Source organism: Tamandua tetradactyla, chromosome 3, assembly GCF_023851605.1.
Source record: "Tamandua tetradactyla isolate mTamTet1 chromosome 3, mTamTet1.pri, whole genome shotgun sequence".
In the NCBI taxonomy this organism is placed as follows: Eukaryota; Metazoa; Chordata; class Mammalia; order Pilosa; family Myrmecophagidae; genus Tamandua; species Tamandua tetradactyla.
This window is the reverse complement of record NC_135329.1, coordinates 212,581,901-212,600,643: the sequence shown is the minus strand read 5'-3', so window position 1 is coordinate 212,600,643 and position 18,743 is coordinate 212,581,901. Positions and strand designations below refer to the sequence as shown.

General features: G+C 44.4%; 2 protein-coding genes across 3 annotated transcripts in view; one reads left to right on the top strand and one right to left on the bottom strand.

Annotated features, from left to right (window-relative positions):
• The window catches only part of AGAP1 (ArfGAP with GTPase domain, ankyrin repeat and PH domain 1), a 636,823-nt gene that overhangs the window by 567,332 nt on the left and 50,748 nt on the right, over nt 1-18,743 (bottom strand). The gene's annotated exons all lie outside the window — the stretch shown is intronic.
• LOC143678288 (small integral membrane protein 15-like) lies at nt 2,473-3,057 on the top strand. The gene has a single exon (XM_077155526.1). The coding sequence runs from the start codon at nt 2,731-2,733 to the stop codon at nt 2,953-2,955; it is 225 nt and encodes a 74-aa protein (XP_077011641.1). The 5' UTR covers nt 2,473-2,730; the 3' UTR covers nt 2,956-3,057.

Below are 18,743 nucleotides of genomic sequence, written 5' to 3'. Positions count from 1 at the left end.
GTCCCCTATATTATGTATTATTAGCCTCTGATTATACTTTTATGCTTGCTAGTCATAAAAGTAGAATCATACAGTATCTGTTCTTTTGTGTCTGGCTAATTTCGTTCAACATTATGCCCTCAACGCTCATCCATCTTGTCATGTGCTTCAGGACGTCATTTGGTCTTACTGCTGCATAATTTTCCATTGTATGTATATACCACATTTTGTTGATCCACTCAACTGTAGATGGGCATTTGGTTTGTTTCCATCTTTTGGCACTGTGAATAATGCTGCTATGAACATCAATCAGTGTGCAAATGTCATTGTGTCATTGCTTTCAGCCCTTCTGGGTATATATCCAGTAGTGCTATTGCTGGATCATGGGCAACTCGATATTTAGCTTCCTAAGGAACTGCCAAACAGTCTTCCATAGTGGCTGCACCATTAGACATTACCACCAGCAGTGCATAAGTGTCCCAGTTTCTCCACATCCTCTCCAACGTTCATAGCTTTCTGCTTGCTTAATAGCAGCCATTCTTATAGGTGTGAGGTGGTATCTCATTGTAGTCTTATAGCCAGTGAAAATGAGCATCTCTACACGTGCTTTGGAACCATCTGTATTTGCACTTCAGAAAAATGCCTATTCATATCTTTAACCCATTTTATAACTGGATTGTTTGTTCTTTTGTTGTTGAGTTGCATGATTTCTTTGTATGTACAGGAAATCAAACGTTTGTCTGATATGTGATTTCCAAATATTTTCTCCCATTGAGTTGGCTGCCTCTTCACCTTTCTGACGAAGTCTTCTGAAATGCAGAAGCATTTGATTTTGAGGAGTTCCCATTTATCTATTTTTCCTTTTGTTGCTTGTGCTTTGGGTATAAAGTTTAGGAAGCTATCTCCTTTTACTAGCTCTTGAAGATGTTTCCCAATGTTTTCTTCTAGAAACTTTATGGTGCTAGTTCTTATATTTAGGTGTTTGATCCATTTTGAGTTAATGTTTGTGTAGGGTGTAAGATAGGGGTCCTCTTTCATTCTCTTAGCTATTGATATCCAGTTCTTCCATGCCCAATTATTAAAAAGACTGTTTTGTCCCAGTTCAGAGGATTTGGGGGTCTTGTCAAAAACCAGTTGACCATAGATTTGGTGGTCTATTTCTGCACTCTCGATTTGATTCCATTTGTCAATGCTTCTGTCTTTGTGCCAGTACCATGCTGTTTTGACCACTGTGGCTTTATAATAGGTTTTAAACTCAGGGAGTGTTAATCCTCCCACTTCGTTCTTCTCTTTTAGGATGCTTTTAGCTATTCGAGGTCTCTTTCCTTTCCAGATGAATTTGGTAGTTAGCGTTTCCAAATCTTCAAAGTAGGTTGTTGGAATTTTGATTGGTACTGTATTGAATCTGTAGATCAACTGGGGGAGAACTGACATCTTAACTATATTTAGCCTTCCTATCCATGAGCAGGGAATGTCATTCCACCTATTTAGGTCTCCTTTAATTTCTTTTAGAAATGTTATATAGTTTTCTGTGTACAAGTCCTTTATGTCCCCCTAGTTAATTTCATTCCTAAGTATTTGATTCTTTTCATTGCTATTTTGAATGTAATTTTTTCCTTAACTGACTCCTCAGCTAGGTCATTGCTTGTGTATAGAAGCGTTACTGATTTTTGCACATTAATTTTACATCCTGCAACCTTGCTGAATTTGTTTATTAGCTCAAGTAACTCTGCTGTAAATTTCTCAGGATCTTCCAAGTATACTATCATACCATCTGCAAATAATGAGAGTTTTACTTCTTCCTTTCCAATGTGGATATCTTTTATTTCTTTGTCCTGCCTGATTGCTCTAGCTAGTTCTCTTGCTAGAACTTCTAACACAATGTTGAATAATAGTGGTGACAGTGGGCATCCTTGTCTTGTACCTGATCTTAGGGGGAAGGCTTTCAGTCTCTCCACTGAGTACAACGCTGGCTATCAGTTTTTCATATATTCCCTTTATCATACTGAGGTAGTTACCTTTGATTCTTATCTTTTGGAGGGTTTTTATCAGAAAAGGATGCTGAATTTTGTCAAATGCTTTTTTAGCATCAATCGAGATGATCATGTGATTTTTCCTTTTTGATTTGTTAATGTGTTGTATTACATTAATTGATTTTCTTGTATTGAACCATCCTTGCATTCCTAGTATAAGCCCCCTTGGTCATGGTGTTTAATTCTTTAATGTGCTGTTGGATTCGATTTGCTAATATTTTATCGGGAATTTTTGCATCTATGTTCATTAGGGAGACTGGCCTGTAGTTTTCCTTCCTTATATGTTTACCTGGTTTTGGTATTAAAATGATATTAGCTTCATAAAATGAATTAGATAGAGTTCCTTATTCCTCAATTTTTTGGAAACATTTGAGCAGGATTGATGTTAATTCTTTCTGGAATGTTTGATAAAATTCCCCTGTGAAGTCCGCCTGTCGTGGCGTGCCGGGGGCCGCGCGTGTGCAGGCCGAGGGGCCGGGTGAAGGCGGCCCGGCTAGGGGAAAGAAGAAAAATTCAGGATCGAGGAATGGATCTATTGTAACATCTTTTGAGAGATCTTTTTGCATATCCAATTTAAACCTTCTCTCAGAAGTGTATGATTGAATTAAAGAAGAAGACAACCAAAGGTCATCTGAAATTGTGATTGGCTCTCTAATAATCCAGGGAAGAAGTTAGAGATTACAACTCAAGCATAAGTTTTCCTAAGACCACTACAAAGATGTCTGATATCAAGGCTTGGGCTGAGTATGTTGTGGAATGGGCTGCAAAGGACCCATATGGCTTCCTTACGACAGTGATTTTGGCCCTTACTCCGTTGTTCCTAGCAAGTGCTGTACTGTCCTGGAAATTGGCCAAGATGACTGAGGCCAGGGAAAAGGAGCAGCAGAAGAAGCAGAAACGTCAAGAAAATATTGCAAAAGCCAAACGACTAAAAAGGGATTGAAGAAAATAAACAGGCTCTGAAACCAGAGGAAAATCATTTGGAAATTTCTGCAGCTTTGGAAGGACTCACTAAGGTTTCTTCTTTGGATTTTATGACAGTATTAGAGAGCATTATATAGTCTGACCACATGGAAGAATCATGTTATAACTTCAGTACTGACTTTTAGGCTTGTATAGAAGTATGTTGGTATCTGTGACAGTCATTGGGTAAATTAGCATTTATTATGCTACAAAATCTTTATAACTGACTTAGTCATTTGACATTTTGTAGCCTATCTATAAAATGAATAAAAATATCATTTTTATGGAGAAAAAATGACTTTAGATTATGAACTCTATTCAAATAATAGCTTACATTGGGGTCCTATTCTGGACAAAAAAGCAAAAAGTCAAAATTGTCTCCTCAGATGAATAATATGTTTGGGCTTAAAATAGTCAAAATATTTAAGCACATATTTTGTCATTATTGCTTATTTCTTGGAATATAACCATCTCTAATTTTCTCAGAGCAAAATGTTAATCATTTATTTATCTTCTGTATAGTTTATCTGATTTTTAATCTTTATATTGGTAGTATAATTATCAGACATTCTGCATTTTTAAACCTAATTTTATTAAGCATTCTCATCTTGACCAGTAAAATACCACTTGCTGGATATAACAATTTTATATCTACAGGCATAGCCATTTTCTTACAGATGATTTGTGGAGAATGAAATTACAATTTAAAGCTTGCAGCACAAATGCCAAGCATTGTAGTACCTTGGAACCTTTTTATTTGCTTGCGCTAAGTGTGTAAAATAGTTAAAATTCTTATCAGTAATTGCTTGTTATATAGATACCACTTTTGTTTTTTTTACTCCATTTTTTGTTTAACTTGTGGTAGTGATGTCCTGTACTTTTTTTATCACTTTAATATGAAAATTAAAATTTCTAAGTATCTTTTAAGGAACTCTTAAGATGAATAGTTATGTCATATTTCATAAGTGGAAAGTAAAGCTTCGAAAGGTTTTGTTGGATATAGCAGTTGGGCTGAAAATAGATAAATTATGTCAAAATGAGAATGTTACATTTAGACATAAAGAGCTAAAGAGTATTCCTCAGTAAGTAATATAATAGGAATTACTGTTAAATATGACTGGTAAATGTGTGGCCCAAGAATTTTTTTCATGGTCAGTCTTTAATAGCTTATTAATGTTTTTCCCACTTTTATGAGTTTTTTTAAGTTACAAAATAATTGCCATTAACTCTAATTAAAGAATGAAACTAGATATTGAAATAAATTTGATATTTTTGTAAAGAGTTCCCAAAAAAAAAAAAAAAATTCCCCTGTGAAGTCATCTGGCCCTGGGCTTTTCCTTGTAGGAAGATTTTTGACAACTGATTGAATCTCTTTACTTGTGATCGGTTTGCTAAGATCTTCTATTTCTTCCTGAGTCAGTGTAGCTTGTTTGTGTGTCTCCAGGAATTTCTCCATTTCATCTAAGTTGTCTAGTTTGTTGGCGTACATTTGTTTATAGTATCCTCTTATGATTTCCTTTATTTCTTCAAGGTCTGTGGTAATGCACCCCTTTTCATTTCTGATTTTGTTTATTTGCATCCTGTCTTTTTTTCTTTGTCAGTCTTGCTAGTGGCCCATCAATTTTATTGATTTTCTCAAAGAACCAACTTTTGATTTTATTGATTCTTTCTATTGTTCTTTTGTTCTCCCATTCATTTATCTCTGTTTCAATCTTTGTTATTTCTCTTCTCCTATTTGCTTTGGGGTTAGTTTGTTGTTTTATTTCAAGTTCCTCCAGGTTTGTTGTTAAGTTCTCAATTTTTGCTCTTTCTTGTTTTTTAATATAGGCATTTAAGGCAATAAAGTTTCTGCTCAGCCACATCCCATAAGTTTTGATAAGTTGTATTTTCATTTTCATTCATCTCCAGATAGCTACTGATTTCTCTAGCAATTTCTTCTTTGACCCACTGATCATTTAAGAGTGTTATTTAATCTCCATTTATTTGTGAATGTTCTCATTCTTTGTTGGTTATTGAGATCCAACTTCATTCCACTGTGATCAGAGAAAGCATTCTGAATAATTTCAATATTTTTCAATTTATAAAGACCTGCTTTGTGCCCCAGCATATGATCGATCCTGGAGAATGTTCCAGGATCACTAGAGAAGAAATGTATAACCTTGTGCTTTCGGATGCAATGACCTATATATGTCTGTTAGGTCTAATTCATTTATCAAGTTCTTTAACTTCTCTATTTCCTTGTTGATCTTCTGTCTAGTTCTATCTATAGAGGAGAGTGGTGTATTGAAGCCTCCTACTATTAATGTTGAAATATCTATCACTCCCTTCAGTTTTGCCAGTGTCTGTCTCAGGTACTTTGGAGCTCCCTGATTGGGAGTATAAACATTTATGATTGTGAATTGACCCTTTAATTAGTATATAGTGTCCTTCTTTGTCTCTTATGATGTCTTTACATTTAAAGTCTATTTTGTCCAATATTAATATAACTACTCTGGCTTTCTTTTGGTTACAACTTGCATGGTAAATTTTTTTTCCATCCTTTCGCTTTCAATCTATTTGTATCCTTGTGTCTAAGATGAGTCTCTCCTAAGTAGCATATAGCTGGATTGTGTTTCTTAATCCATTCTGACAATGTGTATCTTTTCACTGGTAAGTTTTAGTCCATTCACATACAAAGTTATTACTAAAAAGGTGTTTCTTGATTCCACCATCTTACCTTTTTTATTTTATTTGTCAGATCTATAAATTCTTTTCCCTCTTTCTCTTTGTATTCTTTAAATTACCCTTTTATCCTTAGTGGTACTCTTCAATTCTGTGCCCTCCTCCAGACTTCCCTCTCCTGTCTTTTTTTTCCAGCCAGAATAACTCCTTTTAGTATTTCTTGTAAGGCCAGTCTCTTATTGACAAATTCTTTCAGGACTTCTTGGTCTGTGAAAACTTTAATCTCTCCCTCAATTTTGAAGGACAATTTGGCTGGGTACAGAATTCTTAGCTGGAAGTCTTTCTCTTTCATGATCTTGAATATATCATATCACTGCCTTCTCGCCTCCAGGGTGCGAGCTGAGTAGTCTGAAGTCAGTCTTACTTGATTTTCCTTGTATGTAGTAGATTGTTTTTCTCTTGCCGCTTTCATGATTTTCTGCTTCTCTTCAACATTTGACAGACTGATTAGTATGTGCCTTGGGGAAGGCCTATTTGGATTTATTCTGTGTGGAATTCTTTCAGCTTCTTTGACTTGCATATTTATGTCCTTTATGTGGATTGGGAAGTTTTCCCTCATTATATCCTCAAATACTCTTCCTAGCCCTTTACTCCTCTCTTCTCCTTCTGGGACATCAACAATTCTTATTTTTGTGCGCTTTGTTTTGCCCATCATTTCCTTGGGTCCCCATTCAATTTCTTCCATCTTTTTTGCCATTTGTTGTTTTGAGTCTTTGAAGTCAATTATCCTGTCCTCTGTATCACTTATTCTTTCTTCTGTCTCTTCAAATCTGGTGTTGTGTGCCTCTACTATGTTTTTTATTTGGTCAACAGAGTCTTTAATCTTTATGATTTCTATTTATTTTTTTCTATTTATTCTTTCAAATTCCCTTTTGGTCTACTGTCTTCTTCATCTCCTTTATGACATTTGCTATCCCACTTATTTTATTAAGTCGAGTTGTATGAACACCTTTGATTAGTTGTTTTAATGTCTGTGTCTCCTCTGGTACTTTAATTTGGTCATTAGGCAGGGCTTTACCTGTCTGCATTGTGATGTGCTTAGTGATCTTCTGCTGTCTTCATCACATGTAGAGATCTTGATTGATTTACTTTGGGAGTTGGTTTCTTTCAGTAGTCTAAGGACTTGTGTTTGTGGGATGGTTGTATAGCAAGGAGCAGGGCACAGGGTGGAGCACTCAGTAAGGTGATCTGTTTCAGGGCAGGTATGGGCACAGGTTGGGGATGTTACACTGATACTTGTGAATGTGGTTTCCCAGCAGCCAGGGAAGATGTAGCTGTGCGGGTGCACTACTATGGCGGGAGTAGCCCTGGTGTGGCTGGTCTAAGGCATGGGCCCTCTGTGTGCATGCTTAGAGCTGTGGGAGTAGGTCAGTGTTAGGCCTTTGTGGATTGGGGGCAGATGTGACTTGGATGCACAGGTCGGCAGTTTCTCAGAGCTGGGAAGTGAGGCTGAGGGCTGTGCGCATGTGCAGTTCTAGGACTGCTGTAAAGTGCGGTTCCCAGAGCTGAATGATGTGATTGGGAGCCCGAGCACATGCGTGGGCCTGGGAGTGCCGTAAACGGATGGGCTGAGCTCAGGGAGAGCGGGGGAGGCTGTGCGACACTATGGGTGGGGGTCAGTGGTAGTCTAGGTATGGAGGTTAGTGCCTGCAACCTTTATGCGCTGGCAACAGCCTGCAGGGAACAGGGAGGAGGAGGTAGTGCTTGGGAGGCGTGCAGGAGAGGTGGGTTGGTCAGCACTTAGGGTGGGGGTGGGGGGCAGGTATGTGCACTGGGGGCTGGTGGGGTGAGGGCACCTGGAGTGCAGGGAATGGGAGTGCGTGATGGGGCTCAAGTGCGTGGGGTGTGGGGTGAGTTGCCAGTCATGGGGCTGCGCTGCTGAGGGTTCACCCAAGGAACGCGGTCTGGCTCACTTCCTATTCCTGTGCCCCCGTCCGTGCTCTCCCACGGACTCTGCAGCTCCACGCCAGGCTCCAGCTTTCTGCCTTTCATTCCTCGGCCTCTGCAACCAGGGCTGCTGCATGTGGTGCAGAAGACTCTCTCAGGTCAGCTGCACTCCCGAACTGCCACCTCAGTCACCCTCCTGCCCCTTCTCTAAATTTCTGTGGAACAGGGCTAATTTAGAGCTACTCTAGTCAGCTATCTTCCCAGAAATCCCACAGCTCAGGTTTTGCTGCTAAATGTGTGTGCTGCAAATGCAGGAAGTTTTAGGTCTCCAAATTTCAGGTAAGGGAGCACAGGCTTTTATACACCCCAGTGCTTCTGAAAGTAACTTGGGGAAAGGTAAAAACAAATCTTCAAGAGCAAAAAAGGAAAGAGAGACGTGTGTGCATGAAGCATCATCTCTGGATTACTCGCACTCCTGGAGCGTGGGGAACAAAAGGGGGCATCAGCCCATCTGGAGAGGCAGGGCAGCATCTGACCCAGGCGAAGCACGACATCACATCAGAAAGAGACGAGGCTTTGCTCTCTGCTCCGGAACTAGCAGGAACCGTACAGCAATCGCTCTGGTTGCTTTCTTGCTCTAAACAGGGATGATGCTTTTCCTCATGACTTTTGGGTGGAATTGGTGGCCAGTGGCTAAGTTCTCCAAGGCATGGCTCGCAATACCTGCTGCAGCTGAATACGCATTCTCATCAAAGAACCTCAAGAATGGCTTGTTAAACACGGAACGGCGTCGAATCTTGGCCGCCGTTCTCTTACACAATGCACACACACCCAAACTATCTGCCTGCTGCCACCGCTCCCAAATTCACCCCCAGACCCTCGGATTTGGCTTCTCATGGGACCAAGATGAAACGAGCCACCTCCACGGCTCAAGTGACCCACAAGACTGGATGAGGTCACCCAGGAGGCTGGCATCAAAGGGAACTGTGTAGTTCCTGGAAGAACCACGCTCCTTTTAAAATAGAAATAGAACATATGTAAGATGCGTGTTTGCCGTGACATTACTTCAAACGAGCCCATGATCAACATCAGGCACATGAGGTGCACTCTGCAAGCAAAGCTCGTTGTTAAAAACAATCATAAATAAAGGCAGGCAGAGGGAACACAGGGAGGCAGGCGTATTTAAGGCCCAGTTTCCTCCAGTCAGACACGTTCACCTGGGGTTTGCTAATCTTCGTGTTAATAGATTTTCACAGCACCCACAGGTTTTGACCATGCTAGGTTAAAAAGTCTACCTCACATGCCTGGTCATCTCATTCACTTTTCATTTTCCCAGGGTGGCTGGAGGGAAATGCTGGATGGATGTGACTTATTTATCTTACACAATGGGAGCTCTGCGGCAGTCGTGTTCAGGTAACCAGGGCAGGAAGCTCAAGAGAAGCCCGGGCTGTTCTCCTGAGCTGTCTGAGGGTGGGAAACCACTCAAAAAGTTGACAGACAGCCTGGTGATACATACCACCTGGGGTTTTATTTGGATGTTGGGTGATATGCAAGATATAAGGGAACTATTTTGCCAGAAGATATTTTTAGGCCTTCTAGAACCACAAAACGGAGGTGTGCATCTTTAGAAGTGGACATCACTAAGCCACTTTCTTGGGCCCAGTGACACGAGAGTCCGTCTCCCGTTTCCCCGTACCCTGCTGGAGGCTAAGGGACACGTTGTCCATGGCAGGGTCTCCTCCTGAAACCCTGGTGCTGGCAGCAAAGTGATCAAAGGCTCCCAGGTGACCGGCAGGTACAGTCTCTTTCTTCCTGCCAGTGGTTCACCTTCGCCTAGTATTCGGCCACCACACGGTCCATGGGCTGAATGCTGCGAACAGGCTGCTTTCTCTCTCCCTGCGTGCACACCTGCTGCTTCAAGGCTCACAGCAGCCTCCAGGTAACAACGACTTGTTTTGTCAAAGAAGAAACTGAACACCAGCATGGCGGAGGCCCCTGCTAGCCAGGAGAGACCTCGCCGAGAGGACCGACTCCAACAGTGTCTTGTTTCAATCCACCCAGAATTCAGGCACTTGGTTCTGGACTCAAAGCTGGGCAGTGAAAACACCATCATCACCACCCCCCTCCCCAGGCAATGAGCCCCTCACTCCTACAATAATCCCCCCACAAAGCTCACCACCATCACCCTTCCTGACCCCCAAACTCCCACCACCACCGTTAGTGGGAGACAGTTGGTGGTGCTCCTCTTTTCTCCGCTCCCCCCCCAATCTCCCCCCAATCTCCCACCACCTTCACCATTAGGTGCTAAATAACCTGAATTCTGGATGGAAACTGAGTCATCTGGAAAGTCGAGACCTGGGACAGATGTGCGGATCTGTCCACTCGCCAGGGTTCTAGGAACCACGGATGGTTCTACCCGGCTAATTTAAAATCAGCCTACTTTCAGACAACAACTGCCACTTTTCTTGACCCTTCTGCCTCTGAAAAAGATTTTTAAACACCTTTCTCTTTTGAAGGGATGAACAAAAAACTACATCAGGACGCCCCTAGCAGGGGGTGGATGGTCCTCTCGGAAATGGAAGTTCCTTCCAAGGAGGGGAGTGGACATCCCTTTCGGGGTGGACCATCCTCTCGGGAATGGACGTCCTTCTCGCGGGTGGGCGTCCCTGTGGACAGCAGCTGAGCACCTGCAGAGCCCAGGGCCTTGGCTTCCTCTGCAGGTCCGCTCTTGGCTCAGATGAACCATCTTCACACAAGGCAGCCCGGACTCGGCTGCTCTACAGCTGAGCCACAGGACTGGCCTGCCCTTCTTGGTGTCAGCTATCCTCACATCCGCACTCTGCCCTCTGTCCCTCGTTCACGGACCAGTGGTGACCACAATATAGGGTGGACAGTACACAGCAGAGCGAGGACAGGTGGCCAGTGGCTCAGCTCCCAAAGCAGGCGATCCCTGGGCTAAATCTTAAAAGAATGAGGGGGGTCCAGCCATGTGTTTTTGGGAGCAGGGAGGACCCAAGCAGAGGGGACAGCATGAACATGGCTGTGAGGCAAGAAAATGGCTTGATATAAAGCAGTGCTTTTCAACCTATTTTTCATTATCACTCCTCTAGGGAACATTTTTAGATTAGCCACTCCCTGTCCGTGAAATCTTTATAGCACAGATAAACTGTGTATCAGTTTACGTACTGCAACCTTTTGCAGGGCCATAAACCATGGTAATATCCAGGATCTTTCACCACCTAAGAAGCAGTCTTCACCTCCTGAGACAATTATGGCCCCAATGGAGAACGCATGGCATAAAGCAGCAACAAGCAGGGGCTTGCTCTGCCAACTGGCGTGGACCTGCCACCCATGGCCTGGCCCCATCCTAGTTCTTGAGGTGCCTCCCTTAGGGCCCAGGGTGCCCCCCATCTCTTTGGTCTGCCCCAGTAGACAAGCACTCAGTACTGACCAATGCCTGGAGCTTGAGCAGAAAAAAGAGGAACACAAAAATGGTCTGGCAGCACCCAAACAAAGTCCAGCACTGCCTAATGTAAAGCAATACCAACAGGGCCAGGACAAGAGAGAAGGGAAAGGTGATTTGTGGCGGGAGCAATCAGGGCAGGCTCCCTGGAAGAAGCATGCCTGGCTATAAGTAGATTTCTGTACAGAATCAACGGGGAGACAATTCCAACTGACAGCAGTGACACACACCTGACTTCAGCCAAACGTCTTTAAGAAGCAAAGGATTTCAGGAAATGAGTTACTGGGTCGAAATCTGACCACATGTTAGAAGCAGAAAACCCCATCAAATATTTCCCCTGCTTCATTATCTGCAGTTGCAAGAGACCCAAAAGGTTTAGCTCAGTCTCAGATTTCCTCTCAATCAGCATCTAACTGAGGTTTCCCACGCTGGCCCACAGAGCTCTGGCTTGATGGACATGCCGTTTCCCTGGAAACTGACAGCCTTGCAACTGCTTCCTCATCCTTTCAAGAACAGAAAGCTCCCATTCAGGTTGCATGGTTGCATGAAGTTGGGGTTCACTGGCAGCATTCTTGAATACTTTCACTATCTTCAATATGTAAAGGAAGAGGCACCCAAAACGATTTTAACAAGATGCACTATTTTAAATGAGCCTCTTGAACGTACATCAGCTTGGGAAGTGCCCACGACTCTGAATCCTTCTCCTCCTAACAGACTGTCAATAATCAGGGTAAAAGAGGGAGGCTTTAGAAAATAACCTAACTCCACTAGAGGGGGGTCAAAGATATACCCACACGGGGAAACCACAGCTTATCTCATAACAGTATTTCTTAACTCAAACCTGGACAGTCCAGAAGATTGTAACAGGACTTTGGACCCGCCCCAACCACCAGGAAACAAAGCAAGTCTGCACGGTTCACTGAAGTCAACGTCCCAACTGGAAGACGGATTTTCACCTTTAATAAACTGGAAATTCAAGTTTGACAGCTACAGTGTGGTGAGGGCAGTAGGCAAGGGGCTGCGCTGAGAAGGTCCATTTGCTCTCTGGACATCCACAGTGCAGAGAGACATTCAAAAGGAAGTCAAGACCTCCCAGCACACCCAGGGCGCCCCCCCGCCCCCCCCCCCACCTGCACTATCCCACACGGGGGCGGCTCTGCGCTGGGTGCTGCAGCCTCTGTCCAGCCACACTGACAGCAGCAAGGAGCCTCTTCAGGCCCCAGGGAGGGTGGTCATGCCCCAAAGAGTCCTTTCCTCGTACAACCTGCTTAACAGAGACTAAAAACAAACACACTGAGAAGGAAATAAAATTAATTCCAGCAGAACCCGGGAACCTGTAAGCAATCCGGGGCAGCGCACATTTCCAGGGGCTTCCTGGACATTTTTCACCGAAGCAAACCATGCAGTACCTCACGGGGTTTCTGTGGCTCCCTGCGCCCTCCATGCCACTGCCTCCTCCCTGCCCGGAGCGTGGGCCACAGGGGGCCCTGCCACGCACTGCCCACATCCCTGGAGAGCAGCGAGTGCCACATCCATCACTTGTAAAGCCCACCGGTGTATGTGTCAGGGCCCTCTAAGGGAGCAGAACCAACAGCAGACATCTGCAAATACGAGATTCTATAAAAGTGTCTCACGCAACGGTGGGGACGCACGAGACCCAATTCTGTAGAGCAGTACATGGGCTGGCAAATCTGACAAAGGTGTTCAATGAATGCTGCAGGAGAGGCTGGCTGGCTGGAGCAGAGATGAAATTCTCTCTCCTGATGGCTGAAATCATCACCTCTCACTTAAAAGTCATCAACTGATAGGATCAAATCCAACCAAATGGATTATCCCACTTGTGGGGACACACTCTTAGTGGCTTGTAGATTAATCAGGCAGAGCTGCAATCAACTGACTGATGATTTAATAAACCAGCCTTCTGGCTCAAACCAGCCACGAAATGTCCTTGCAGTAACGGTGAGGCCAGCGCTCGCCTGACCAGACACAACTGGGCACCATCCCCTGGCCGCTAAGAAGCTTCTCTGAGTAGAACAGGAGGAGGTAACCTGGAGCTGGCCTAAGGTAGGCTGCCAGGGTGCTCACAGGTGAAAAAGTTGCCAAACTCTTGGCCCAAATTCATCTTGGCACCCTTTCCTGGCTTTCTTTCCGCCAGCCCATGCTTTTCCGGGGTACAGCCTGTTGCCGTATACCCCAAAAGCCACACCCATGACAGGTGCAGGCAGGCAGGGCCCTGCCCCCCGCCACGGAGCACCCATCGTGGTTCCAACAGCCTGATGAGCGAGGCCCGAGCGCTCCCAGGAAGTGCTTTTGGTGGCTGTGCTGTCCCAGCTTTCACCACCGGGCACGTCAGACAGAAAAGCAAGTGATCGATAGATGGCAAGGGAACTGGAGGAGCCAAACAGAATCGGCCAGAAGAATGCTTTCTGCCATCAGGAGCTCCGATGGGCGAGACTTTCTCTTCCTAGAAGCGCCTACTTGTCCAGCTGGAAAAGTAATGGCAAGAAAAGGTGCCGGGAACAGAAGCACTATCTTTTCTTGCTAGATCAGTCCGGAACAGAAAATAAAGTACACCAGTTTCCCCACCCGGGAGGAACCCACACATTCTAGAAAGAGTGGAGAAGTCCATGCTGGGGGGCATCTCCCACCCCCACCCCACGCCCCAGGGCGGAGACCTGACCCCACCTTCCTCCAGGGTAGCCATGGACTCTGGCTCTACCTCCACCTGCCTCCTCTGGAGGGGGTCTGCGGTTCACAGACATCCTTTTTTTCCAAAGCACACACAACAACCTTTTCAAACACAGATCCTTCCAGCAGCCTCCCTGTTCTAGCTTGCTAGCTGCCAGAATGCCACACACCAGAGATGGATTGGCTTTTAATAAAAGGGGATTTATTTTGTTGGTTCTTCAGAGGAAAGGCAGCTAACTTTTCACTGAGGTTCTTTCTTACATGGAAGGCACAGGATGGTCTCTGCTGGTCTTCTCTCCAGGCCCCTGGGTTCCAACAACTTTCCCCGGGGTGACTTCTTTCTGCATCTCCAAAGGCCTGGGCTGAGCTGCTAGTGCTGAGATGAGGCTGAGCTGCTTAGCAGTGCTACGTTGCAATCTCTCATTTAAGCACCAGCCAATTAAGTCAAATGTCGCTCATTGCAGCAGACACGCCTCCTAGCCGACTGCAGATGTAATTAGCAACAGATGAGGTTCACGTACCATTGGCTTATGTCTGCAGCCACAAGACTAGGTGTGCTCACCTGACCAAGTTGACAACGGAATCTAACTAACACATGTCCACCCCTTCTCAACTTGGCAACTTCAAGCATCACCTTAAACAGGTGCTAAAAATTATCTTCTTGCTGTGGACCTGTGAATCTCAAAACAAGTTGTCTGATGCCAAGATGTAAAGGAGGATATCAGGTCTTCATTTCTATAGGGAGAAATTGGAAGAACACAGATGTAAAACCTGCAGGGCAAACATCATTGAATTTTGAAGTCTGAAAGTCATTCATCCTTTGGCTTTAGAAAGTGGCAGTCCCACCCCTTTCCGAGGGCCTATACAGTGGCCTGTCTCTTTCCAAATCAACCTCGGGGAACATCAAGGAGACCCCCTCTGGGCTCCATTCTCTCCAGGCATCAGGGCCACCCCTGGGCTCTCTGTCATTTCTGGGGTACACGCTCAACCCCTCCATGTGGTGGCAACCAGGCTCTCCCAGTCTCCCAAGGAGTGTGCTCTATCTTCTCCAAGGCCTGAGGCTACACAACTCTTCCACTGCAACAGATGAGAGGCTCATCCTCACCCTTCAGGGTAAACTCACCCTCTCCATGTATATGGGTGGGTCCACTCTCCTGGCCAAGGTCTCTTGGCTTCAGACCCGAGCGTCCATGGTCCTCACTCTGGAAACTCCAATCTCTCCCTTTTGTGTCCTCCTTTGTCAAGACTGGCAGTGGTTCCATTTACACCAACAGTCTCTTCAAACACTCCAGGACTTCTTCATCAATCTCTTCACAGTTCCTCCAAAGTCTTCCCCTTAGCCATCCAAAACACTGTTTCAAAAGATCTGGTATTTGCAAACCACAGCAGCACCCCACTCCTGGTACCAACTCACATGTGTTAGTTAGATTCAGTTGTCAACTTGGCCAGGTGAGCATACCTAGTCTTGTGGCTGCGGACATAAGCCAATGGTACGTGAACCTCATCTGTTGCTAATTACATCTGCAGTCGGCTAGGAGGCATGTCTGCTGCAATGAACGACATTTGACTTAATTGGCTGGTGCTTAAATGAGAGATCACAACGTACCACAGCTAAGCAGCTCGGCATTCCTCATCTCAGCACTAGCAGTGCAGCCCAGGCCCTTGGAGATCAGAAAGAAGTCAACCCGGGGAAAGCTGTTGGAACCCAGAGGTCTGGAGAGAAGACCAGCAGAGACCATCTTGTGCCTTCCACGTAAGAAAAAACCTCAGTGGAAAGTTAGCTGCCTTTCCTCTGAAGAACCAACAAAATAAATCCCCTTGACTTCCGGAGAAGATGGCGGCTCAGTAAGACGCGCGGGTCTTAGTTCCTCCTCCAGAACCGCTACTAAAGAAGTAGAAACAGTACAGAACAGCTCCCAGAGCCACGACAGAGACCAAAAAGACAGCATACCCCATTCTGGAACGGCTGAACCCGCAGGGAGAATCCGCTGCGGTGAGATCACTGAGGGGCGTGAGCTTCCCCGGGCCGGGGTGGCTAGTGGCAGGAGTCCCTCCCTCCCTCCTTCCTGGGCCGGCTGGGAGAATTGGACAGGTGATCTCCTCAAGCCGCGGCGGCTGGCGCCCCCCTCCACGCGCGGACACCTGGACCAACTGGGATAATTGAATCGGAGGTCCCCCAAGCCGCGGAGATCGGTGACCGGGGTCCCTTCCACACACGTGGCTTCCCGGTCCAGCTGGGAACGTTGGATCGGCATTCCCGCAAGCCACGGCGGCTGGTGCCCCCCCGCCACGCTTGGTGTCCCGGGCCAGCTGGGAGATTTGGACCAGCACTCCCCCAAGCGGCGGAGGCCGGCAACCCTCCCCACGAGTGGATTCCTGGGCCGGCTGGGAGATTCTGATCGGCGCTCCCCCAAGCCGCGAAGGCCGGCGACCCTCCCCGCGCGCAGATCCCCGGGACGGCTGGGAGATTTGGATTGGCACTCCCCCAAGCCGCTTCAGCTGGACCCTACCCCACAGCGAGAGTTTTCCAGAGTTAAAGGAGCCACAGCATCTTTTACTGGTAGGACCCGCAGACAGACGAGCGCCACGAGCGCCACCTACTGGGCAGGATAAGAAAAACAGAGCCCAGAGATTTCACAGAAAAATCTTTCAACCTGCTGGGTCTCGCACCCAGGGAAATCTGATTAAATGCCCAGACGCCAGCAGAAAATAATGGATCATGCTCGTAAAATTGAAGATATGGCCCAGTCAAAGGAACAAACCAATAGTTCAAATGAGATACAGGAGCTGAGATAACTAACGCTGAATATACGAACAGAAATGGAAAACCTCTTCAAAAACCAAATCAATAAATTGAGGGAGGACATGAAGAAGACATGGGCTGAACAAAAAGAAGAAACAGAAAATCTGAAAAAACGAATCACAGAACTTATGGGAGTGAAGGACAAAGTAGAAAAGATGGAAAAAACAATGGATACCTACAATGGTAGATTTAAAGAGACAGAAGCTACAATTAGTGATTTGGAAGATGGAACATCTGAATTCCAAAAAGAAACAGAAACTACAGAGAAAAAATGGAAAAATTTGAGCAGGGGATCAGGGAACTGAATGACAATATGAAGTGCACAAATATACGAGTTGTGGGTGTCCCAGAAGGAGAAGAGAAGGGAAAAGGAGGAGAAAAACTAATGGAAGAAATTATCACTGAAAATTTCCCAACTCTTATGAAAGACCTAAAATTACAGATCCAAGAAGTGCAGCACACCCCAAAGAGAACAGACCCAAATAGGCGTTCTCCAAGACACTTACTAGTTAGAATGTCAGAGGTCAAAGAGAAAGAGAGGATCTTGAAAGCAGCAAGAGAAAAACAACCCATCACATAAAAGGGAAAACCAATAAGACTATGTGTAGATTTCTCAGCAGAAACCATGGAAGCTAGAAGACAGTGGGATGATATATTTAAGTTACTAAAAGAGAAAAACTGCCAACCAAGACTTCTATATCCAGCAAAATTGGCCTTCAAAAATGAGGGAGAAATTAAAACATTTTCAGACAAAAAGTCACGGAGAGAATTTGTGACGAAGAGACCAGCTCTGCAAGAAATACTAAAGGGAGCACTAGAGTCAGATACGAAAAGACAGAAAAGAGAGGTATGGAGAAGAGTGTAGAAAGAAGGAAAGTCAGATATGATATATATAATACAAAAGGCAAAATGGTAGAGGAAAATATTATCCAAACAGTAATAACACTAAATGTTAATGGACTGAATTCCCCAATCAAAAGACATAGACTGGCAGAATGGATTAAAAAACAGGATCCTTCTATATGCTGTCTACAGGAAACACATCTTAGACCCAAAGATAAACATAGGTTGAAAGTGAAAGGTTGGGAAAAGATATTTCATGCAAATGACAACCAGAAAAGAGCAGGAGTAGCTATACTAATATCCAACAAATTAGACTTCAAATGTAAAACAGTTAAAACAGACAAAGAAGGACACTATCTACTAATAAAAGGAATAATTAAACAAGAAGACATAACAGTCATAAATATTTATGCACCGAACCAGAATGCCCCAAAATACGTGAGGAATATACTGCAAACACTGAAAAGGGAAATAGACACATATACCATAATAGTTGGAGACTTCAATTCACCACTCTCACCAATGGACAGAACATCTAGACAGAGGATCAATAAAGAAATACAGAATTTGAATATTACAATAAATGAGATAAACTTAACAGACATTTATAGGACACTACATCCCACAACAGTAGGATACACCTTTTTCTCAAGTGCTCATGGATCATTCTCAAAGATAGACCATATGCTGGGTCACACAGCAAGTCTTAACAAATTTAAAAAGATTGAAATCATACACAACACTTTCTCGGATCATAAAGGAATGAAGTTGGAAATCAATAATAGGCGGAGTGCCAGAAAATTCACAAATACGTGGAGGCTCAACAACACACTCTTAAACAACGAGTGGGTCAAGGAAGAAGCTGCAAGAGAAATTAGTAAATATCTCGAGGCGAATGAAAATGAAAACACAACATATCAAAACCTATGGGACGCAGCAAAAGCAGTGCTAAGAGGGAAATTTACTGCCCTAAATGCCTATATCAGAAAAGAAGAAAAGGCAAAAATGCAGGAATTAACTGTCCACTTGGAAGAACTGGAGAAAGAACAGCAAACTAATCCCAAAGCAAGCAAAAGGAAAGAAATAACAAAGATTAGAGCAGAAATAAATGAAATTGAAAACATGAAAACAATAGAGAAAATCAATAAGACCAGAAGTTGGTTCTATGACAAAATCAATAAGATTGATGGGCCCTTAGCAAGATTGACAAAAAGAAGAAGAGAGAGGATGCAAATAAATAAGATCAGAAATGGAAGAGGAGATATAACCACTGACTTCACAGAAATAAAGGAGGAAATAACAGGATACTACGAACAACTTTACGCTAATAAATACAACAATTTAGATGAAATGGACGGGTTCC